This window comes from Dromiciops gliroides, chromosome 2 (genome assembly GCF_019393635.1).
Source record: "Dromiciops gliroides isolate mDroGli1 chromosome 2, mDroGli1.pri, whole genome shotgun sequence".
In the NCBI taxonomy this organism is placed as follows: Eukaryota; Metazoa; Chordata; class Mammalia; order Microbiotheria; family Microbiotheriidae; genus Dromiciops; species Dromiciops gliroides.
This window is the reverse complement of record NC_057862.1, coordinates 558,044,309-558,065,082: the sequence shown is the minus strand read 5'-3', so window position 1 is coordinate 558,065,082 and position 20,774 is coordinate 558,044,309. Positions and strand designations below refer to the sequence as shown.

The 20,774-nt window shown below is 36.1% G+C and overlaps 1 protein-coding gene across 1 annotated transcript in view; it reads right to left on the bottom strand.

Annotated features, from left to right (window-relative positions):
• Nucleotides 1–20,774, bottom strand: part of RALGAPA2 (Ral GTPase activating protein catalytic subunit alpha 2) — a 409,525-nt gene that overhangs the window by 254,196 nt on the left and 134,555 nt on the right. Inside the window, 4 exon segments of the mRNA XM_043983629.1 lie at nt 13,388–13,553; nt 13,954–14,045; nt 14,764–14,814; nt 14,816–14,958. Coding sequence (XP_043839564.1) covers nt 13,388–13,553; nt 13,954–14,045; nt 14,764–14,814; nt 14,816–14,958 — 452 coding nt within the window.

Sequence of the window (20,774 nt, the reverse complement as noted above, 5' to 3'; positions counted from 1 at the left end):
CATGTTGTTGTCGTTTTTGAATCATTCAGTTGTGTCTCACTCTTTGTGATCCCATGGACCATACTGTCCATGGGGTTTTCTTTCTATTTCCTTCTCTAGTGGATCAAGACAAACAAAGGTAAAGTGACTTGCTCAGGGTCACACAGCTATTAAGTGTCTAAAGCCAAATGTGAACTCATGTCTTCCTGATTCTAGGTCCAACTCTCTATCCACTGTAGCTGCTTCATCTATATACCCGGCCCATAGTAGGTGCTTAATAAATGTTTGCTGCCTTTATATGACTTGTATTCATAGAATTCCTGTGTGGGTCTTGGCAAACAAATTCCAACTTCCAAATAAAGTTCCAACTCAAAACCTACCTTCTCAAATCCTTTCGATGAATGCAGCCTGAAATACCTTTGTCTTCTGAACTTCCATAAAACGTACTGTGTGTACCACTCATCTTGAACTTATTATAATATTAAAATACCATATAAGGTTACTTTTCCAAGTGAGACTGGCAAATTTCAATAAATAGATTATACATTTCTAGGAGGCAATAACTTCATTTTATTATACCTTGTATTCCCTATAGTGCTAACCTTAATAATTTGTACAGAATAGGTGCTTCAGTAAATACCAGTTCATGATAAAGATTAGTAAATCATGTTATATTTAACCTGAACTGATTTTAATAAATTGCCTCAAAGAAAAAGGCAAATGTTGAAATGTTATTCAATTAACCTTATTAATTTAAAAATGAGAACAACTCTAGAAATATCTTTCCCTGGCTTTAAAAAAGTTTAGGTGAGGCAGCTAGGTGGTGCAGTGGATAGAGCACCGGCCCTGGAGTCAGGAGTACCTGAGTTCAAATCTGGCCTCAGACATTTGACACTTACTAGTTGTGTGACCCTGGGCAAGTCACTTAACCCCAACTGCCTCACCAAAAAAACAAAAACAAAAAAACCCAAACAAAACAAAATGAACTGTCTCAGTAATTTATCCACCCTAAATGTTCCAACGAAACATACATAAGTTACTATTTAATCTTAACAAAGAAGAGACATGAGGTGGCCAGGCCTCCAAGTTTCATGAGAATGCATTTTTTCTTTGTTTGGCTAGGCTTATAGTAAAGTAGAACCTCGGTGACACTACTAATGCAATCAAAATTATGGTAAAGAGTGAGATTTTCTAAATTGTTGGCAGATATTTAAGCTGTATATCCTTATAAAATATATTTTTAAAATCACCTAACTTCTATCTTAATCTTTTATTTTAGGAAAATTATTTTCTTATTTTTGTCCCTTAACAGATGCCAGAAAAATACATTTCTAGTTCCACTGTGTTATTAGCATTACTGAATTCCCAGCGTTGAAAATGATTTATTTTTCTTGGGAAAAAGGTGATGCAATTATTACATATCACTACATGATACAGGCTGTCTGATGTTATTAAAAGATTCAGGTATGGCCAATTTACAAGCATTTCCCCTAGACCTTGCTTTCCAAGTTCACTGCTGAGTCTTATTCTCATTGAGTGCACCCTTGGGATCTTTTTACAGACGACTGTTTATTATTTCATTATTCCATCATATACCATCCATGAGAGAGCATAGAAATTTCTGATAAGAATCGATGAGGCTATCTTTGACTTCTGGGATACAATAGTCAAGATTACTACAGTATGGAAATTTTCTTTGAATTGGACACGAAATAACGCATCTCAGTTATGAGTTTTAAAATGTTTACACTTTTAAACTCCACAAGATAGATAAACGACTATTGCTAGATAAAGGAAATGGCTTTAAAAAAATAAAATTTTATATGAAATTAGCTACAATTTAATGAGTAAACTAAAAATCAACACAGAGAAAGTTAATAAAACTTAAATATGACCTTCAGTTTTGAGGAGGAGGACGGAGAGGGGAGGAGGAGGGAAGAAAATTTACCTGTGACCGGACATGGTGCCGTTGGAAACACTGGCTTTTGAGCCATATCGTAATCTGCCACTTCCTCTTGGCCAAGTCCCTTTCTATCTCTGGGTCTCAGCTTCCCTTATCTATAAAAAGAAGGAGTTCTACTAGAATGATCCCTAAAGTCCCTTCTAACTTTAGACCTATAATCATCTGCATAGGGAACTCCTGGCCTGGCACTTCTCTTGATAAGTAAATCTGTGTACTTAGCATCTTAAACAACTGGTAGAGGCACTGAGAAACAGATGTTCTTACCCATATACACACAGCTAGCAAGAATCAAATCTTAGATCTGAATCCAGGTCTTCCTGTCTCCAATTCCAGCATTCTATCCACTACATCAGGCTGCCTTTCATATAAACATCAAGTGTATTTATTTCACTGTGTAAAATTGAATTGATGTAGTTATACATTTGTTTGTATTCAGGAACAAGAGGAAGAAAAGGTAAATTAATGTTAAGAAATCATGAAAATGAAATGTACCATATGTGCATAGTTAAGGTTTTTATATTATGGGTATGTAATAAGACTGTATGGTTGCCAGAAAACTAATCCAAATCACTATAGTTAAGTCCTATCTTATTTGAAAAAACAAACCCCAAAACAAAAACAACCTAATACTGAAAGATATTATAATACATTATTAATGTCTAAGGATGATCAGCTCTCCCTATAATGGAATGAATGATAGGCTCAAATTGTTTCAAAGTTCTGCATGAAAATTAACAATTTAAACTTTTCAGTAATGTAGGCTTTGCATTTAAAAGAGGATTTTGCTTTGATGTCTTAAGAGAAAAATTATATTAAGACAAAATCTGTAAGTCATTGTTAAAGAATAGTTTACTTACTTTAAGCAAAGAAACGTTCCCGTCTTTGATATGTTTTTAGAAACATGAAAATAAAATTCCTTTTTCCAACTGTCCTTTTCCATTTCACACATATTGATCTTTCCATATGTTTTAAATAAAGATGAAATTAACAGGAACTGTTCTTAATAAACTCGAACCATGGTTCCTTTCATGTGAAGATACTTTTGTGCAAGCAGAGGTGGAAGAGCTGGCAGAGCAATAGCAAAGAAACTGTCCTTGAGGGAAGCACAGAAGGCTTCAAAAGTCAGAAAACTCTTATGAAGCAGGAAAACGACCAAGGGAAGAAGCCTTCAGGTTGTGAGAGTACAAAGAGTGCTTCACAAAATATTAGGACCATGACAAAGGTCAATTCAAAAAAGAAAGGAATAAAGCTAAGAACTTAAAATCTGAGCCAGAAAGAACTTTAGATACTCGTTGAAACAGTATGTCAACCACCATAAAAATGCTGCATAGAACACAAAGGGATCATGTCAGTAAAAATCCCTAGAAATTCAGGTTGCACGGGTCAGTAAGATCATTCATCAATTCCTTCACTTTCCCTTCTCCCACTTTAAGTTCCAATTTGACATCAGAAACTTGTTACCTGTGTGACACTGGGCAAGTTTCTTAAGTTCTGTTTGCCTCACTTTCCTCAAATGTTAAATGGAAATAATAATAGAACCTATCTCAAATAGCTGTTGTATGGATCAAATGTAAAGTACTTCACAGTACCTTGCATATGGTAGGCATGTCATAAATGCTTGTTACCTTCCTTCCTCCCTCTCTCTATTTTCCAAGAATGACAAGAGTAAATGAAAGCTTTTTAATTTTCCCCTTTGCTCTTCAAAAATAAAATCATTTTCAGTAATCTTGTAAAACCATAAATATAATAGACTTGCAATGTAGTAGTGGTACTTGATAAGGCAATCTTGTTAGTTAAAATAAAATTTTGTATATCAATAAGTAGATACCCCCAAAATAAACAAAACAATAAACAAATAAATATTTTTTATTAAGTGCCAGGCTCTGTGCTATGTGCCAGGGATACAAAAATGCTCCTACACTTTGTGAGATTACATTTTATTTTACACAAACGTATGAATATTTGTACATATAAATATGAAAACATATACCAAAAAACATAAGATTTTTCATGGTGGAGGAACTAGCAGCTAGAGAGATCAGGAAAAAGGTCTCAAGAAGAAAGTGCTGCTTGAGCTAAATTTTGATGGAAACGAGATTATAAAGGGCAAAGGTGAGGATAGAGTGAAGTCCAAGTATAAGAGACAAGTGGTACAAATTCACAGAGATAGGCAAGAGCCACTTTGGCTGAATCTTAGATTGAGTCAAGGGGAGTAATAGGAAATAAATCTGGAAAAGTAGGCTGGAACCTGATTGTGAAGGGTTTTAAAAGCCAAACAGAAGAGTGAGCATTTCTCAGAGGCAATAAAGAACCATTGAGGATTTACAACAATAAAACTAAAAAAGTTGTTCCCTACTATTACACTACAGATATTGCAACAATGGGTAACATTGTTCTTTACAAAGATATTGGTTTTCAGTAGTTTTGTACATTAGATATGAATTTTTTATTTAGTCAACCTATTTATTATAGTCTATATAACTGTTATTTCTTGACAGCAAATCACTGAAAAACTTCAATTATTTGAAAAAGTCATGCTAGAAAGGGTAATTTATGGAACTTTGCCATATTTTACAAACACAAATCTTTTCTAAAACTAAAAAAATTATAATATTGTCATTAGTTTTTTTAAGTACATTTCAATATTCCAAGGGCATAAATTTATAGTTTTTGAGCTTTCATGCTCAACTTATGATCTATTAATGTAACTTCAATTGCTACTTGCTGACCAGTCTGTCAACTCTCACATTTCCTGTTTTTAGCATAAATACCACTTTGTAAAGATACAATAAATGATCACACTTAAGTATCCTGGGTCTTTCAGTAATTCTTCAGCTAAGGTTTTTAAATACTGAAAATGTTAGCTGCATGGCCAAAATAGCAGTCAAGTGTGCCACCCAGAGGCAGAAATCAGAAATTCAACTTAGGACTAAAGTAATTTTAACCTGGAATGGAAAAATGATAAACATTAGTTTTTAAATGTTTTATTTGAGTTACTCAGCTCACTCAAAAAGTACAGTATTAAAAGTAACAAAAAACTCCGATGTATAGACAAATTCTAAGTTTCTTTCCATTCCAACTGATACTTCTGGTGTCATAGTACATAAAAACGTAACTTTTAGATAACTCTTTATAGATTCATACACTTAGAACCAGTCTCTACTGAGGACATCTACTCCAACACCCTCACTTTTACGGAAAAGGAAAAAGAAGTCCAGAAATGTCAAAGTCAAAGTCAAAGAGATAGTAAGGATTAGAGGAAGAATTTCAGCCCAGGTCTTCTGATTCTGAAAAGATACTAAATAATTACCTTTTATTAGAGGAAAAATAGGAATTAATTATCTATTATGGTAAGAATGACATTTGACCAGAGAAAAAATAATAAAAGTGAATGCCTAGGGACAGTTAGGTGGCACAGTGAATAAAGCACCGGCCCTGGATTCAGGAGGACCTGAGTTCAGAATCCAGCCTCAGACACTTATTAGCTGTGTGACCCTGGGCAAGTCACTTAACCCCCACTGCCCTGCCAAACAACAACAACAACAAACAAACAAAAAGTGAATGCCTAAGTGGGAGGTGTTATAGAATAGTGGGAAAATAATGCAGAATTTAGTCAGAGAACTTGGTTTAAATTCTAGGTCAGTCATATATTCACGTTTGCATACTTGGGAAAGTCACTTAAGATTCTCTAAAACCTGTATCCTTGGTAAAATGAGAATGTTAGAATTAATGACTACTGAGGATCCTTCCTAGTTCCAAATTGATTTTTCTATTTCCTTTTAATTGAGATATATATATATATATACACACACACACACACACATATATGTACATATCTATATGTACATACACACACATATATAGTAGGTATATACATATATATCATACTATACATATAGTATATAAGTATGGATATTAAGATATTAATGTTAAGAAATACATTTTATTTTTTAAAAAGCTACGATGACCTATTAAGAGATTCAGAACAAAATTAAGTGACATAAAGTTTCCTGCTTTAAGGAGAATTTGGTTTTTCCATTAGTAGAAATTCTCTTCTGGGAAGAGACTAAAATGTATCCTTTATACCCTTTTCAGAATAATTACATTTAGGATCCTTACAGTAATTATGTGGTTCTAATCAGAATTTACCAAAGTATATAATGAGATTTATTAACACTGAAGAAAAAAGTCAATTATATTAAAATTTTTTAAAAGGATTCCACATTCTAAAGCTTCAAACAATAGACCTATTGAGATTTATAATTCTATTATTTTGTCTAGAAACAAACATTAAAGAATGAATTACTGGGGGCAGCTAGGTGGCGCAGTGGATAGAGCACCAGCCCTGGAGTCAGGAGTACCTGAGTTCAAATCCGGCCTCAGACACATAACACTTACTAGCTGTGTGACCCTGGGCAAGTCACTTAACCCCCAACTGCCTCACTTTAAAAAAAAAAAAAGAATGAATTACTGGTAGCACTGACTTGCCATTTAAAATGTATATATTTGACAATGAAAGGTAAAAGATCACACATGTCTTAACATAACTAGAAAAATGAATAATAAAATCTAAAAATGATATTAAGTATGAACACTAAAAACTTCTTTTCTTTCTGCAAACTGAACTGATGGCATGCTAGGTGGCAGAGTAGATAAAGCAACTGAATCCAGGAAGATCCAAGTTCAAATCCAGCCTCAGATACTTAATTAGCTGTGTGGCTCATAATATACTTCAGTTTCTTCATCTGTAAAATGGAGATAATGATAGCACATACTTCTCAGAAAAATATGAGATATTTGTAAAGCATTTTGCAAACCTTAAAGTGCTATATAAACACTACTACTACTATTATTAAATACTGTTTCTATGTTTTCAAATACTAGAGAATATAATCTAACAGATCATACTTTTTTGAGAAATGATGTATACTTTTGAAAGCATGTTTTATAACAATTGTAAAAACAAAATAGCTGGGGGGCAGCTAGGTGGCGCAGTGGATAAAGCACCGGCCCTGGATTAAGAAGGATCTGAGTTCAAATCTGGCCTCAGATACTTGAAATTTACTAGGTGTATGACCCTGGGCAAGTCACTTAACCCTCATTGCCCTGCAAAAATAAACAAACAAACAAAACAAACAAAATAAAATAGCTGTGTCATTTTGACATGATTTGAAGAATAACTGTACATTCATCAGTGAATTTAGATTTATAGTTACAACCTTTAACACTGTTCTTCATCCTCACTATGACCTCTAATCCCTCTCCTCCGTTCTTTCACAAACCATGAACCTTGAATTGGCTATTTTCTCCTCCCTTTTGTATCCTGGCCCCTAAGCAAACCAGTACAACTCATCACTATACTTTATATACTTTATATTCCAGGCATGGGAGACAGCCAGAGAAAATACCCAGAACTGAGAGATGAAGTGTCTTATTCATGGACAGAAAGCCACTGTCACTAGATTGAAGAGAAGCTATTGGGGAGTGAGTTGTAAGAATGGAAAGGTAGGAAGGGGCTAGGTTATAAAAGGCTTTGAATGCCAAACAGAACATTCTGTTCTTGGAGTCAACAGCAAGTCACTGGATCTTACTGAATTGGGGTGGGGGGAGAAGGAAGGTGTTTACAACAGTACTTTATTAATCAATTTATTATCCTACTTGACTGTCTATTCCAAACCTGAACATCACTCTTCAAGATTCCTGTGGCATTCCTATTTCTCATACAAAGACCTTGCTTCATACTAAAAAAACAGAGGCCATTCACCAAGAGCTCAGTTTTCTCTTCTCAAGTGGTATCGTTCAGATGTCTTCCCCCCACTATTCCCTTTTCAACACTGTCTCACATGAAGAAGTAGCCCTTTTCCTTGCCAACACACTCTCTATGTAAATATTTCCATCCTGTCTTGTCAGATAGATTATTCACTCTATAATCATAATTCTCTAACCAATCTGTAATCTTACTATCTACTGGCTGTATCCCCACTGCCTACAAACACACCCACATCTCCACCATCCTTTCAAAAAGACAAAAAACTCTCAACTTCATCCATTCCTCCCCATTATCTATCATTCTAGACCTTTTGCCTGCTTTAAATTCCTTGAGAAATATGTCTACAATAGGTTGCCTTCACTTCCCCTCTAATACTTTTCTGTTCCCTCCCTAAAATTACCAATAATGTATTAATTGCCAAACTTAACAGCCATTTTGCAACCTTCATCTTTCTTAAGCACTCTGTAGCCTTTGAACTCTTGATGAACCTCTTCTCCTTTAATATTCCCCTCTCTCTCTAGGTTCTTGTGACACAGCTCTCTCTGCTGATTCTCCCAATTTATGGCTAACTACTCAATCTTTTTCAGTAGATCTTTATCCAGGTCACATGCACTAACAGGGGGTGAACTCCAAGAGTCTCTGGCTTGGTGATCTCATTAGTTCCCCTGGAGTCAATGATCACCTCTATGCAGATGATTCTCCAGCCCTGACTTCTCTCTTGACCTCCAGTCTCACATCACCCGCTGTCTACTGAATATACCAAGTGGATGTCCCCACAGTTCACCTCGAACTTAACATATCTAAAACAGAACCTATTGGTTATCCCTGAACGCTCCCTCCACTGATTTGCCTATGATTGTTGAGGGGCACCACCATTCTCCTAGGCACTGAGGTTTTATAATCTCAACGTCATATTCTTCTCTACTCAAAATCATACTATACAGATCTATTGCCAAGTTTTGATTTCTTCCTTCAAAAGATTTACCTTATATATCCCCCTTTCTCACTGCTAATGTATAGGTGCATTAGGTCACATTTGGATACTGCAAAAGCTGGCTGATTTAATCTTCTTGTCTCAAATATCTCCCATCCCAGTCAGCTAACAAATGATCTTTCTAAAGTGCAAGTGGTTGACTGTCACCTTCCTACTCAGTAGAGTCCACTGACGCATTTTAACCTCCAAGATCAAATATAAAGCCCACTATTTGGCTTTAATGCTACTTCAAACCTGGAGAAAAAAATATAAACCTTAACTCTCACAAAACTAGAATGTGAACAAGATTATAGTCCAATCATATGAAAGAGAGTGGCAGACTGGATGAGAAAATAATGCCATAATCTGTTACTTATAAGAAACACACATTAAAAAAAAGCAAAGACATACAGGATAAAAATGAAAGGTTGGAACAAAAGTTACCATACAGTAGGTGAATCCAAAAAGGTGATGCTATCAGACAAAGAAATACAAGAATTCACAAAATGAATGGATATAAACAGGGAAATCATATTATGCTGAAAGGAAGCATATCCCCAAACCCCAATATTAATATGAAATTTATATATTTCAAATTCCAAAGCATCAGATTAACAAAGGAAAAAATGTAAGTGAATTACAAGAAAATATAAATAACATTATAAAAGCAGAGTTGTTTAATGTATCTTTTTTCATATTTGGACAACTATAACCCCCCAAAAAGGAAAATATAGAACTGAATAAACTTCTAGGAAACTAGAGCTAAAAACTGATGGCACCTTTTAAATTATACAGCTAAAGAAAACATGGCAATACATAGGACTATGTCATGATCTGGTTTTGAACATAGCACAGTATGAAGTACGGCATAAAAATTATTTTAAATTAAAGAAGAAAAGAAAAATAGGTGAAATCACAAGAGCATTGTCAGATATAAAAATTATCAGAACTAGTTATAGAAATAAAAAGAAATATCAACAAGAAATAAAAAGAATTATCAGAACAACTATATGGTAAAAAACTGAGAAAATAAAAGTGGAGGGTCACTTTAAAAAATATAAAATATCCAAATCAAAAGCACACCAAATAGATACCCTAAATAATCCAGTCTCAGAAAAGAAAATAGAACTAGCTGGGCAATGAGGGTTAAGTGACTTGCCCAAGGTCACACAGCTAGTAAATGTCAAGTGTCTAGGGCCGGATTTGAACTCAGGTATTCCTGAATCAAGGGCCAGTGCTTTACCCACTGCGCCACCTAGCTGCCCCCTGCAAAGAATTAAAAAAAAAAAATTCCCAGTCTTATTGAAACATAAGAGAGTTCTATTAAACTTAAAAAGAAAGAATGCCAATTCTACACAAATTATTTTCAAAAAGTGAAGAAAATTCTACCAAATTCCTTTTTTGAGACAATTATGTTCCTCATATCTAAACTAGGGAAGGATAAACAAAGGAGAACTATAACTCAAAGTCATTAATGGAAAAAAAAATTTAAATAAAATCCCTTCCCAAAAGACTATAGCAATTTCATACAAGAAATAATTCATTATGACCAAGTTGATTTATGCCAAGGATACAGGGTATGGTTCAACATTAAGAAAACAATCAACATCATTAATCATAATGTTAGAATTGTCCTATTGCTAGGCTAGCTGGATCCTAGCTGACAGAACTGATTCCATGTTTGACTACTGTTGACTCACCTATGGATCAGGAAGTTCCCATGTAACCAATACTGGTTGAGCCAGTCAGGAAGAAATGAAACTTCATCTCGGGGGCAGCTAGGTGGCACAGTGGATAAAGCACTGGCCCTGGATTCAGGAGTACCTGAGTTCAAATCCAGCCTCAGGACACTTGACAACTTACTAGCTGTGTGACCCTGGGCAAGTCACTTAACCCCCATAGCCCCACAAAACAAACAAACAAAAAACTTCATCTCATCTAGGTATGCAATATTGGCAAACTTCCTTAATGACAATGTCCTTTAGAGGTGGTGCCATCCAAACCATCTGATTGCCCTAAGGTCTTCCACTCAGTCCCTGAGCATCTGCCAAGCAACAATAATCAGAATAGAAGGACAAAGATCCTGAAATCGGGGCTCTCTATCAGATAAGATCCCAGTGTACAATCTAGACATCATTCATTTATGTGTCTATATGACTGTAATATTAGAGAGCAACCCTACTTATATATCTGGCAGTAATGCACTGCCTGACTTGTGATCCTTTGAGCATTTACATTCCTTTTTGGTACCATACCTGTGACCTCCTCATACGTATTAAAGTAAAAGCATCCAAAAACTACATGATTATCGCAATAGATATAGAAAATTAACAAAAGTAGAAGCACACAGAAACATTTTTAAAGTATAAAAAGTACCAAACGAAAATTAAAATTAAATACCTATATGCAATAGGAATATGCTAGTTTTCCTAATAAATATATATGTAAAGCAAGGATGCTTATACTCCTACTGGTATCTGACACAGTTTTAGAAATGTTACCAAATAACCAACAAGAAAAAGAAAGCAATCAAAGGCATATTGATAGGTAAGAAAGAGAAGAGAAAGGAACAAGTATTTATTAAGTACCTACTATGTGTCAGGCACTGCCTGTTTTTCAAATATTACCTGCATTTCCTCTCCACATCAACCCTGGGAGGTAATGTGCTATTATTATCCCCTTCTTATAGGTGAGGAAATTGAGGCAGAGAGAAATTAAATGACTTGCCTAGGGTCATACAACTAGTAAGTATCTGAAGCCACATTTGAACTCATGTTCTTCTTGACTCTGAGCCTAGTGCTATCTAGCCACTGTGCTACCTACATGCTTATGGGAGGTTTAAAAAAAGAGAGAGATAAAATGATCCCTATTTGCTGACAGGGAATCATGGATCCAGCAACATCAGCCTTCTTGATGCTTTTCTCACAGGGGAGTCCATCTCCTGACTTTGTACCTTTTTCCACTGGTTCTCTTCCACGACAAGAGCAATTTCTCCTCCTCACTTTCAAGGCTCCTTCACGAGTCAACTCAAATCCCACATTCTATAGGAAGTCTATCCCATTCTCCTCAAGGAGCCCACATTCTTTTTTTTATCATCAAAACTTAGCATTAAGTAAGCACTTAATAAATACTTGTTTACTATTGCTAACTACCATAATTACGGTTGGGATAAAAAAAAAGTTGTTAGTTTGGCCATGTCTTTAAAGACAATAAAAACATTATTTCATGAGACATGTGTCTGATATCAACAGTGTTCATAAACACAAACAAAAAGAACACCAATGAAGATAATTAACATTTAAAAACACTTAACTCTGTTGTCATGAATGAGACTGAGAAATCTATGGAAAATTCAGTAATATATAGACATTGATCCTTGGTGACATGAACATGATGAAAGTGGGCCACAAAAAGTGGACAATGAAAAATAGGAAAATGTGAATTCAGGATTTAAACAAAGGAAGAGGCCAGAGGCTTGTAAGACTTCGCAGATATCTCAATTTTGCTGTCTTAATGATGAGAGCTGAAAGGTGCTAGACATAGCTACCTCCTTCAAATAACATCACACACATAAAAGTGAAATGTCAATATCTTAACAGGCAAGAAATAACTAGTTACCAATGTGGGAGTTGGTTCTGAATCAGCGGTGGGCCAACATCAAATTAGAAGGATGAAGCTGAAGATAGCACCAGGTGATACAACTTTCTTCCCCCTGACCTTTTCAAATAAGCTACTTAAGGTTAATAAAATAGTAAATTAATAAAGAAAAACAGTGATAGGAACTATTAGCAATATCCATATTTGTTAAAATAATGTAAAGTTGGGGCAGCTAGGTGGTGCAATGGATAAGAGCACTGGCCCTGGAGTCAGGAGGACCTGAGTTCAAATCAGGCCTCAGACACTTGACACTTACTAGCTGTGTGACCCTGGGCAGTCACTTAAACCCCCCATTGCCCCGAAAAAAAACAAAACAAAAAAAAGAACAAGAAGAACAAGAACAAGAACAAGAGGAATGGAGCCTGATTGCCACCCCTTCCCCTTGGCCCTACCCTCCAAATCAATAATTTGGGGAAATCACAAATAGATCCCCATAAGAAAAAAATAAAATAACCCTATTTTTTGCAAGTATGAATATTTTCCAAAGTTAATATATCCTTCTGAAGTAAGTTATCAACTTTATTAGGACTTATGATAGCCATTACAATGGACTAACAGTCATTAACACATGAAATATTGTTCAAATGTCTTAGACTTCAGACACAACATTCTCTTTCTCTAAAAAAATGTCTCAATAGCCTATTCTAAATCAAGAACAGAAATGCTCCTAACTCTACAAATTCCATACACTATCCTCACAGCATTTAAATAAGTATAGCCTGGGGTTTAAGGATTAGTCTAATTTTAATGACTTAAATTGGTAACGTTTTGCTATAGAATTTGTCAAATAATGTGAACTAAAAACTAGTTTACCACTGCTATTTTTTAATATAAAGAATATGCAGGAGAAATTAGAATTCACTCCCAAAAAAACCCAGAAATATTTCAGTAAACAAGTGTAACAGAAGCACCCTTTGAAACCATTTCAAATCCTCCCATCTGCAATTCCCAATTCCTTAATTATTTTTATCCAAACCATCATTTCTTAAAATTGATACGTATTTGAAATGGCAATTACAAATAAATTAGAGAACAAAGAACATACCTGATCTTCACTAGTTAAGCCAATGAGCATAACAAGATAAAAATGCACTAGGAAATCAGAGTTTGGCAAAAACATCTTGGCGTCTGGTCCATCATAAGCACAGATTAGCCTGTATGCTTGCAGTTTCCCTTCTTTATATTCATCTGGCAATGTAGTGGCCTGAAAAGAACAAGCAATTTTAGTACTGCCCAATTCAAATTGTTTGGTACTTCCATATTGCCACAAAATTCTAGACATTCTATCATATGCTAATCTCTTATACTTATCTTAGTATAGTATACTATATACTTTCAGGGAAGACAGGAAAGGAGGATACATCAGGATATAGTTATTGTAAAAAACAAAAGTTATCAGTTACTTTTTAAAAAATTTAAGGCAAGGGGGCAGCTAGGTGGTGGCGCAGTGGATAAAGCACCGGCCCTGGATTCAGGAGGACCTGAGTTCAAATCCAGCCTCAGACACTTGACACTTACTAGCTGTGTGACCCTGGGCAAGTCACTTAACCCCCATTGCCCAGCAAAAAAAAAAGGAAAATGTAAGGCAAATACCTCAACTCACCTTAAACCAGCCATGATGCAAACATTCGGAGTGGTGGGATCAAGACAGGAGGAGATGGAAGAAGTCTGGTTATCCAACTTATCGCTAGATTATCCCGTATCTAAACAGAAGGAAGAGTAATTAGAGGGAATATATAGCATCATAAAAATATATTACAAGATAGAAAAATGGGTGTTCAAAATTCTTACCTAATTTATAAGGACAAAGAAAAAATACATTCTAGAAATATTTTTCCTCCTATATCCCAGAATATTAACTCTGAGAAATTACATCTTCGTCTTAATGTAAGTGGACTGGCATTGATATAATGAGATGAAAACCATTTTCAACTCAATTTAAATTCATTATTTTTTGACATACTAGAATGAATGCTTATTTGGTAAGGTAATAGTCTATTATAAAAGTCACAGAAATATTTATGCATTTTAGTATGTTCCTACCTAAATTCTATCAGGCCATTGCTTAAGAAAACAAAATAAAAACATTATAGAGAAAAAATCCTCATGTTTGTAAGACTGATATTTAATTTTTATTTAGGTTTCATGATAAGCATAAAATATAGTCAGGGCAACTAGGTGGTGCAGTGGATAGAGCACCAGCCCTGGAGTCAGGAGGACTGGGTTCTAATCCGGCTTCAGACACTTGATACTTACTAGCTGCGTGACCCTGGGCAAGTCACTTAACCCCAATTGCCTCACCAAAAAATAAAATAAATATACTCGAACTTCTAAGTTATATTGTGAATATAGCAAACTGCAACATTTTTTAATAAAGTAAATTATACTATGTTAGAGAAAAGGTAAAATGAAAAAGAATACCTTTGCTAGTTTATACCAGAGTTCATAAAGATAGCCAAAAACTTTGGCATGAAATTTTGGGTGACTGGATGTTATTAACATCTCCAAGGATTCCCAAGATTCTCCTCCACAGCACAGCAGCAGAATCTGGATGCCAACCTACGAGATTTCCACCAGCAATTATACTGCAATCATCAGCAAGGCACTCACTACTATCTGCAAAATTAAAAAAACCCAACAACACAAGTTTAATCTTCCATTATTATTATTCTGCTCCAGGAATAACTACAGACACTGAACGTCACAGACACTGAATAAAAGCTATTAGCTCCTCTTAAATATATGGAATACCTGTAGAGAATGTAGAAATTGACTAGAAAGCAAAATAAATGAGAAGAGGTTAAAGTGTCAGTGATCATTCGACTTACATAAGGTTAAGATTAAGTTGTCAAATCTCAAAATTTGAGCGCTGGAAGGGACCTTGGCAGCTATCCAGTGCAAGGAATCTAGACAATAACATGCCTAACGAGGTCATCCAACCCTTCCATCTTCCAAGGATGAGGGAACCCACTGTTCCTTGAGGCACCTCTATGGGTGGGATAAGGACTGTTTCCCTGTTGGCCTAAATCTGCTTCTTTGACCTTTCGCCCATTGCTCTTGTTCTGCCCTCTGGCCACCAAATGGAATAAGAGGGAAAAGGAGGGAATAAAGTTTTTTATAGCACCTTCTATATGCCTGGCACTGTGTTAAGCACCTTTACAAATATAATTTCCTTTCTTCCCCACAACAACCTTGTGAGGTAGGTGCTATTATTATTCCCATTTTATAGTTGAGAAAAGCCAGTTTCCTGAAATAGTTGAGGGAAAGTCTAATTCCTGGTCACCCCACAACAATCCTTCAAATTCTTGAAGCAATTATCATGTCCATCCTGATATTTTCTTCTCCACACTAAAAAATCTCTAGTTCCTGCAAGTTATTTTCCATGTAACAAGATCTGAAGCCCTTCACTGTCTAACTTATCAGTATCCTTTATCTGTGGGTGCTCTGAATTGAACACAATGATCAACTTAATGCAGATCAGATGTCGGGATGTCTGATCCAGGCGAATATGCCATCTATGCCTTTATCTAAGACATTGAGAAAACATTAAATAGCATAGCGACAATCACAGATTCAGGGTACTCCCCTGAAGAACTACTTCACTGACACTGAACTAGTAACCATTATGCCTTAAATCTGGCCATTCAGCCAGTTCTGAATTTTATTAACTGTCAGGTCCATATTTCTCTATCTTCTTCATACGAATAGAATGAGATCACTCATCAAAAGCTTTTCTAAGATTTAAATAAACGATGCTCAAGACATCCCCTCCTCCACATCAAATGTTTAATATCCAGTCAGAAAAAAAAGTTTGTGATGTCCTGTTCTTGATAAAGCCATGGTATCTGAAACAGGAGAATGAAAAGATTGAGTGAAGAGGATAAGTAGAGGAAGATAAAAGAAACAAGGAAAAGTCATTTGCTAAGACAAGATAAGAGGTCACTAAAGAAGGGAAAAGAACTTAGATATATTTATCAGTTTGGTGAAAGAGAGTGACAACTTTAGAACTGGTTCTCCAAAGGAACTAATGGTGAGGAAGACAAGGACTGAATTCCTTTCCACTCAGCTCCTCAACCTACTCCCCTCCATGTGCTACTCCTCCACCCCATCTCAACTACTCAAAATGATGGTCTTGATCTTGCCATCACCTACAAACATACCCTCCTCCACATTCAAGAATTCTGAAATCTCCCTTTCCAGCCATAATCTATTGCTTTTCAAACTCTCCACTTGCTTTCGTTTACATAACTCTACACTCAATCCCCAGATGTATCAATTCTCTTCCAGGCACATGACCACTCTCTCCTCTTTTCCCTACCTTGACTCCTTGATGAACCAATTCAAGTGGACACTGTACTCTTGGATCCCTAGCCCTCTAGTCACATCGGTGATTATGACCAGCCAAACTTCAGACTTGGCTCACTCCCACCATTCATCACTTTTGTGCCTACACATGTGCTGCTGAACAAAGATGGAGAAAATCACACAGTTATTCTGACTGGGTCCACTACAAATTTATGTCATACAACTTCAAATGGGCTCTCACTGATGCTAGGCAATCCTACTATACATCCCTTATCAACTCACTATCCTGTTGTCCACAGTGGCTCCTCCAAACTTTTTCATCCCTCTTTGAACCTTCCATGGTTCCCTCTCCCCGACTCTCAGTGGAGAATTTTGTCTCATATTTTACAGAAAGAAAAACTGAGGCTGTTAGCCGTGAACTCCTACTTCTCTCTTCCTCATCTCCTATCACTGAGATACCTTCTGACACTTTCTTCTCCTTCCTCCCTGTTTCACAAGATGAAGTAGCCTCACTTCTTAACAAGGCTTCATCCTCTACTTATACAAGTGATCCCATTCAATCCAGTCTCCTCCAATAGACTGCCCCATCTCTGTCATCCCCACTCTCTCACTAATTTTCAATTTATCCCTGCCTCATTGCTTATACCTTACAAACAAGCCTTTGTCTCCCCCATCCGTGAAAAAACCCTCACTTCCATCCTTCCATCCCCACTATCATCCTATTTTTTTTCTGCCCTTTCTAGGATAAACTTCTCAAAAGGCTGTCTGCAATAGATGCCTCTCTCTCCTTAACCTTTTACAATTTGGCTTCTGACCTTATTATTCCACTGAAAATTGCTCTCTCCAAAAATCACTATATGAGCTCCTAATGGCCAAGATCCCAATGGCCTTTTCTCTATCCTCATTCTCGTGGCCTCTGTGTGGCCCTTTGACCCACTAATCACTCTCTCCTCCTTTATACTCTCTTCTCTCAAGATTCAAGGACACCACACTCTCCTGGTTTTCCTTCTACTTATCTGATCGGTCCTTCTGTACCCCCTTTTCTGGCTCCTCCTCCAGATGATGACCTATAACTGTAGGTGTCCCCTTAGGTTTCTGTCCTGGGCTGCTCTTCTCTTCTCCCTCTATACTACTTCACTTGATGATCTCATCAGTTCCCATGGATTTAATTATCTTTATGCAAACAATCTCAGATCTATTTTTCCAGCCCAATCTGTCTCCTGGTGTCTAATCTCCTATCTCCAACTGCCTTTTGGACACCTCAATGTTCAGTAGATATTTAAACTCAATCTGTACAAAATAGAACTCATTATCTTTAAACCTTCTTCACCTCCCTATATCCCTTATTACCAAAGGGGGCAATGCCATCCTCCCAGTTCCTCAGGACTGCAACCCAGAGGTCATCCTGGATCCCTCATAATCTCTCCCTCTCATGTCCATGCTGTTCCCAACGCCTGACGATCTCACCTTGCAATCTCTCTCAAATACATTCCTCTTCTCTACTCTGACACTGCCACCATTTCTAATGTAGATCCTCAAAACTTCCTACCTGCATTATTGCAATACCCTGATGATGCTCTGCCTACCTCCAGTCCTCTCCCCACTCTAATCAATTCCCTATGCAATCACTAAAGTGATTTTCCTAAAATCCAGGGTCTGATCATGTCACTATACTACTCAATCAACCTCCAATGATTCTCTGGGCAAAAGACCTAAAAGTGGGATTGCTTGGGTCAAAGGGTATGCACAGCTTTATTCGCCTTTGGGCATAATTCCAAATTGCTCTCCAGAATGGTTGGATCAGCTCACAGCTCCACCAACAATGCATTAGTGTTCCAATTTTCCCACAGCCTCTCCAACATTTATTATCTTCCTTTTTTGTCATTTTAGCCAATCTGATAGGTGTCAGGTGGTACCTCAGAGTTGTTTTAATTGCATCTCTCTAATCATTAGAGATTTAGAGCATTTTTTCATATGGAAATAGATAGCTTTGGTTTTCTTCATCAGAAAAACTGCCTGTTCATATCCTTTTGGACCATTTCTCAATTGGGGAATGACTTGGATTTCTTATAAATTTGATTTAGTTCCCTATATATTTTAGAGATGAGGGCCTTATCAGAAGCACTGGCCTCAAAAATTGTTTTCCCGAGCTTTCTGCTCCCTCCAATTTTGGATGCATTGCTTCTGTTTTTAACAAAAAATTTTTTAATTTAATATATCAAAATCATCCATTTTGCATTTTATATAATATACTCTATCTCTTGTTTGGTCAAAAAACTGTTTTTCCTTTCCAAAGATCTGAGTAGATACACTAGTCCTTTTCTCTCCTAATTTACCTATGGTATCACCTCCTTTATGTCTAAATCATGTATCCATTTTGACCTTATTTTAGTATAAGGTGTAAGATGTTGGTCTATGCCTAATTTCTGCCATACTAATCTTCCAGTTTTCCCAGCAGTTTTTGTCAAATACTGAGTTTCCTATCCCAGAAGCTGGAGTCTTTGGGTTGATCAAACACTACATTACTAGTGTCATTTACTACTGCATTTCCTGAGCCTAGCCTATTCCATTGATCTACCACTCTATTTTTTAGCCAGTACCAGATAGTTTTGATGACTGCCGCTTTATAGTAAAGCTCCAGGTTTGGTACCGCTAACCCACCTTCCTGTGAATTTTTTTTCATTATTTCCCTGGATATTCTTGATTTTTTGTTTTTCCAGATGAATTTTGTTATTATTTTTTCTAGCTGTATAAAATAATTTTTAGGTAGTCTGATTGGTATGGCACTGAATAAGTAAATTAATTTAGGCAGTATTGTCATTTTTACTATATTAGCTCTGCCTATCCATGAGCAATTGATATCTTTCCAATTATTTAGATCTGATTTGATTTGTGTGAAGAGTGTTTGGTAGTTGTGTTCATAGAGTTCCTGGGTTTGTCTTGGCAAGTATCCAATGACTCTCTAACACCTCTAGGAGTAAATATAAAATGCCATGTTTGGCATTCAAAACCATTCATAAAGGAGGCACCTCCTACCTTTCCAGTCTTCTTACACCTCATTCCCCAACACATATTTTTTGAGGCCAGTAACACTGGCCTCCTGGTTGTTCCACAAACAAGACCCTCCTTTTCTCAGTTTCAAGCATTTTCTCTGCCTATCCCCCAAGGCTGGGGCTTTCTTCCTCATCTGATCCAGCTACTAACCTCACTAACCTCCTTTTATTCTGTTTTCCTTCCTATTGTTGTTCTTATTAATAATTGACATTTATACAACACTTTAAAGTCTTCCAAGAACATTACATACATTATCTCATTTGAGGCTCACAAGACTGTAAGAAAGCAGGTACTGTAGTTATTATTAACCCTTTTCAAAGATGAAAAAACAGGCTCAGAAAATTTCAGTGATTGCTCAATAATCATATAGCTAATAAGGGTAAACACAATAAGTGGCATCTGAACAGAGGTTTTCCAAGTCCATGATTTCAGACACCAAAGGAGGTAGTTGGTAAGAAGAAAGTTCCCATATGATACCAAAATATTTATAGCAGCGCTTTTTGTGTTAGCAAAGATTAGAAACAAAGCACATGCTCATAAATTGGGGAATGACTAAAGAAATTGCGTTATGTAAGTGTAATAGGCTATTATCATACTATAAGAAAAACAAATATGAATGAAAAGAAGCATGGAAAAACATCCATGAACTGATGTAAGGACAAGAACACAATATACATAAAGACTTTCAAAATGAAAATATAAAGAATAGCAACTTCAAAATAACCAAAAGTGAATGCTGCAAAATTTCAAAGAACAATCATAGCCCCAGAAAAGAGATATAAAAAGACTCACTCACTCTACTCCTTTGCAGAGTTGGGAGGCATATAGGTACCTAAGTATATGTACACAGGTACAAACATTGTGTGTGTGTGTGTGTGTGTGTGTGTGTGTGTGTATGTGTGTATATATATATATATATATATGTTTGTATATGTTTATGTATATGTGTGTATCTACATCTTTGGATGAATTATTTGGTTTTGCTTATTCTTTTCTCTTCTTTTTTCCTCCTTTAAAATAGTATTTGAGGGGGCAGCTAGGTGGCACAGTAGATAGAGCACTATCCCTGGAGT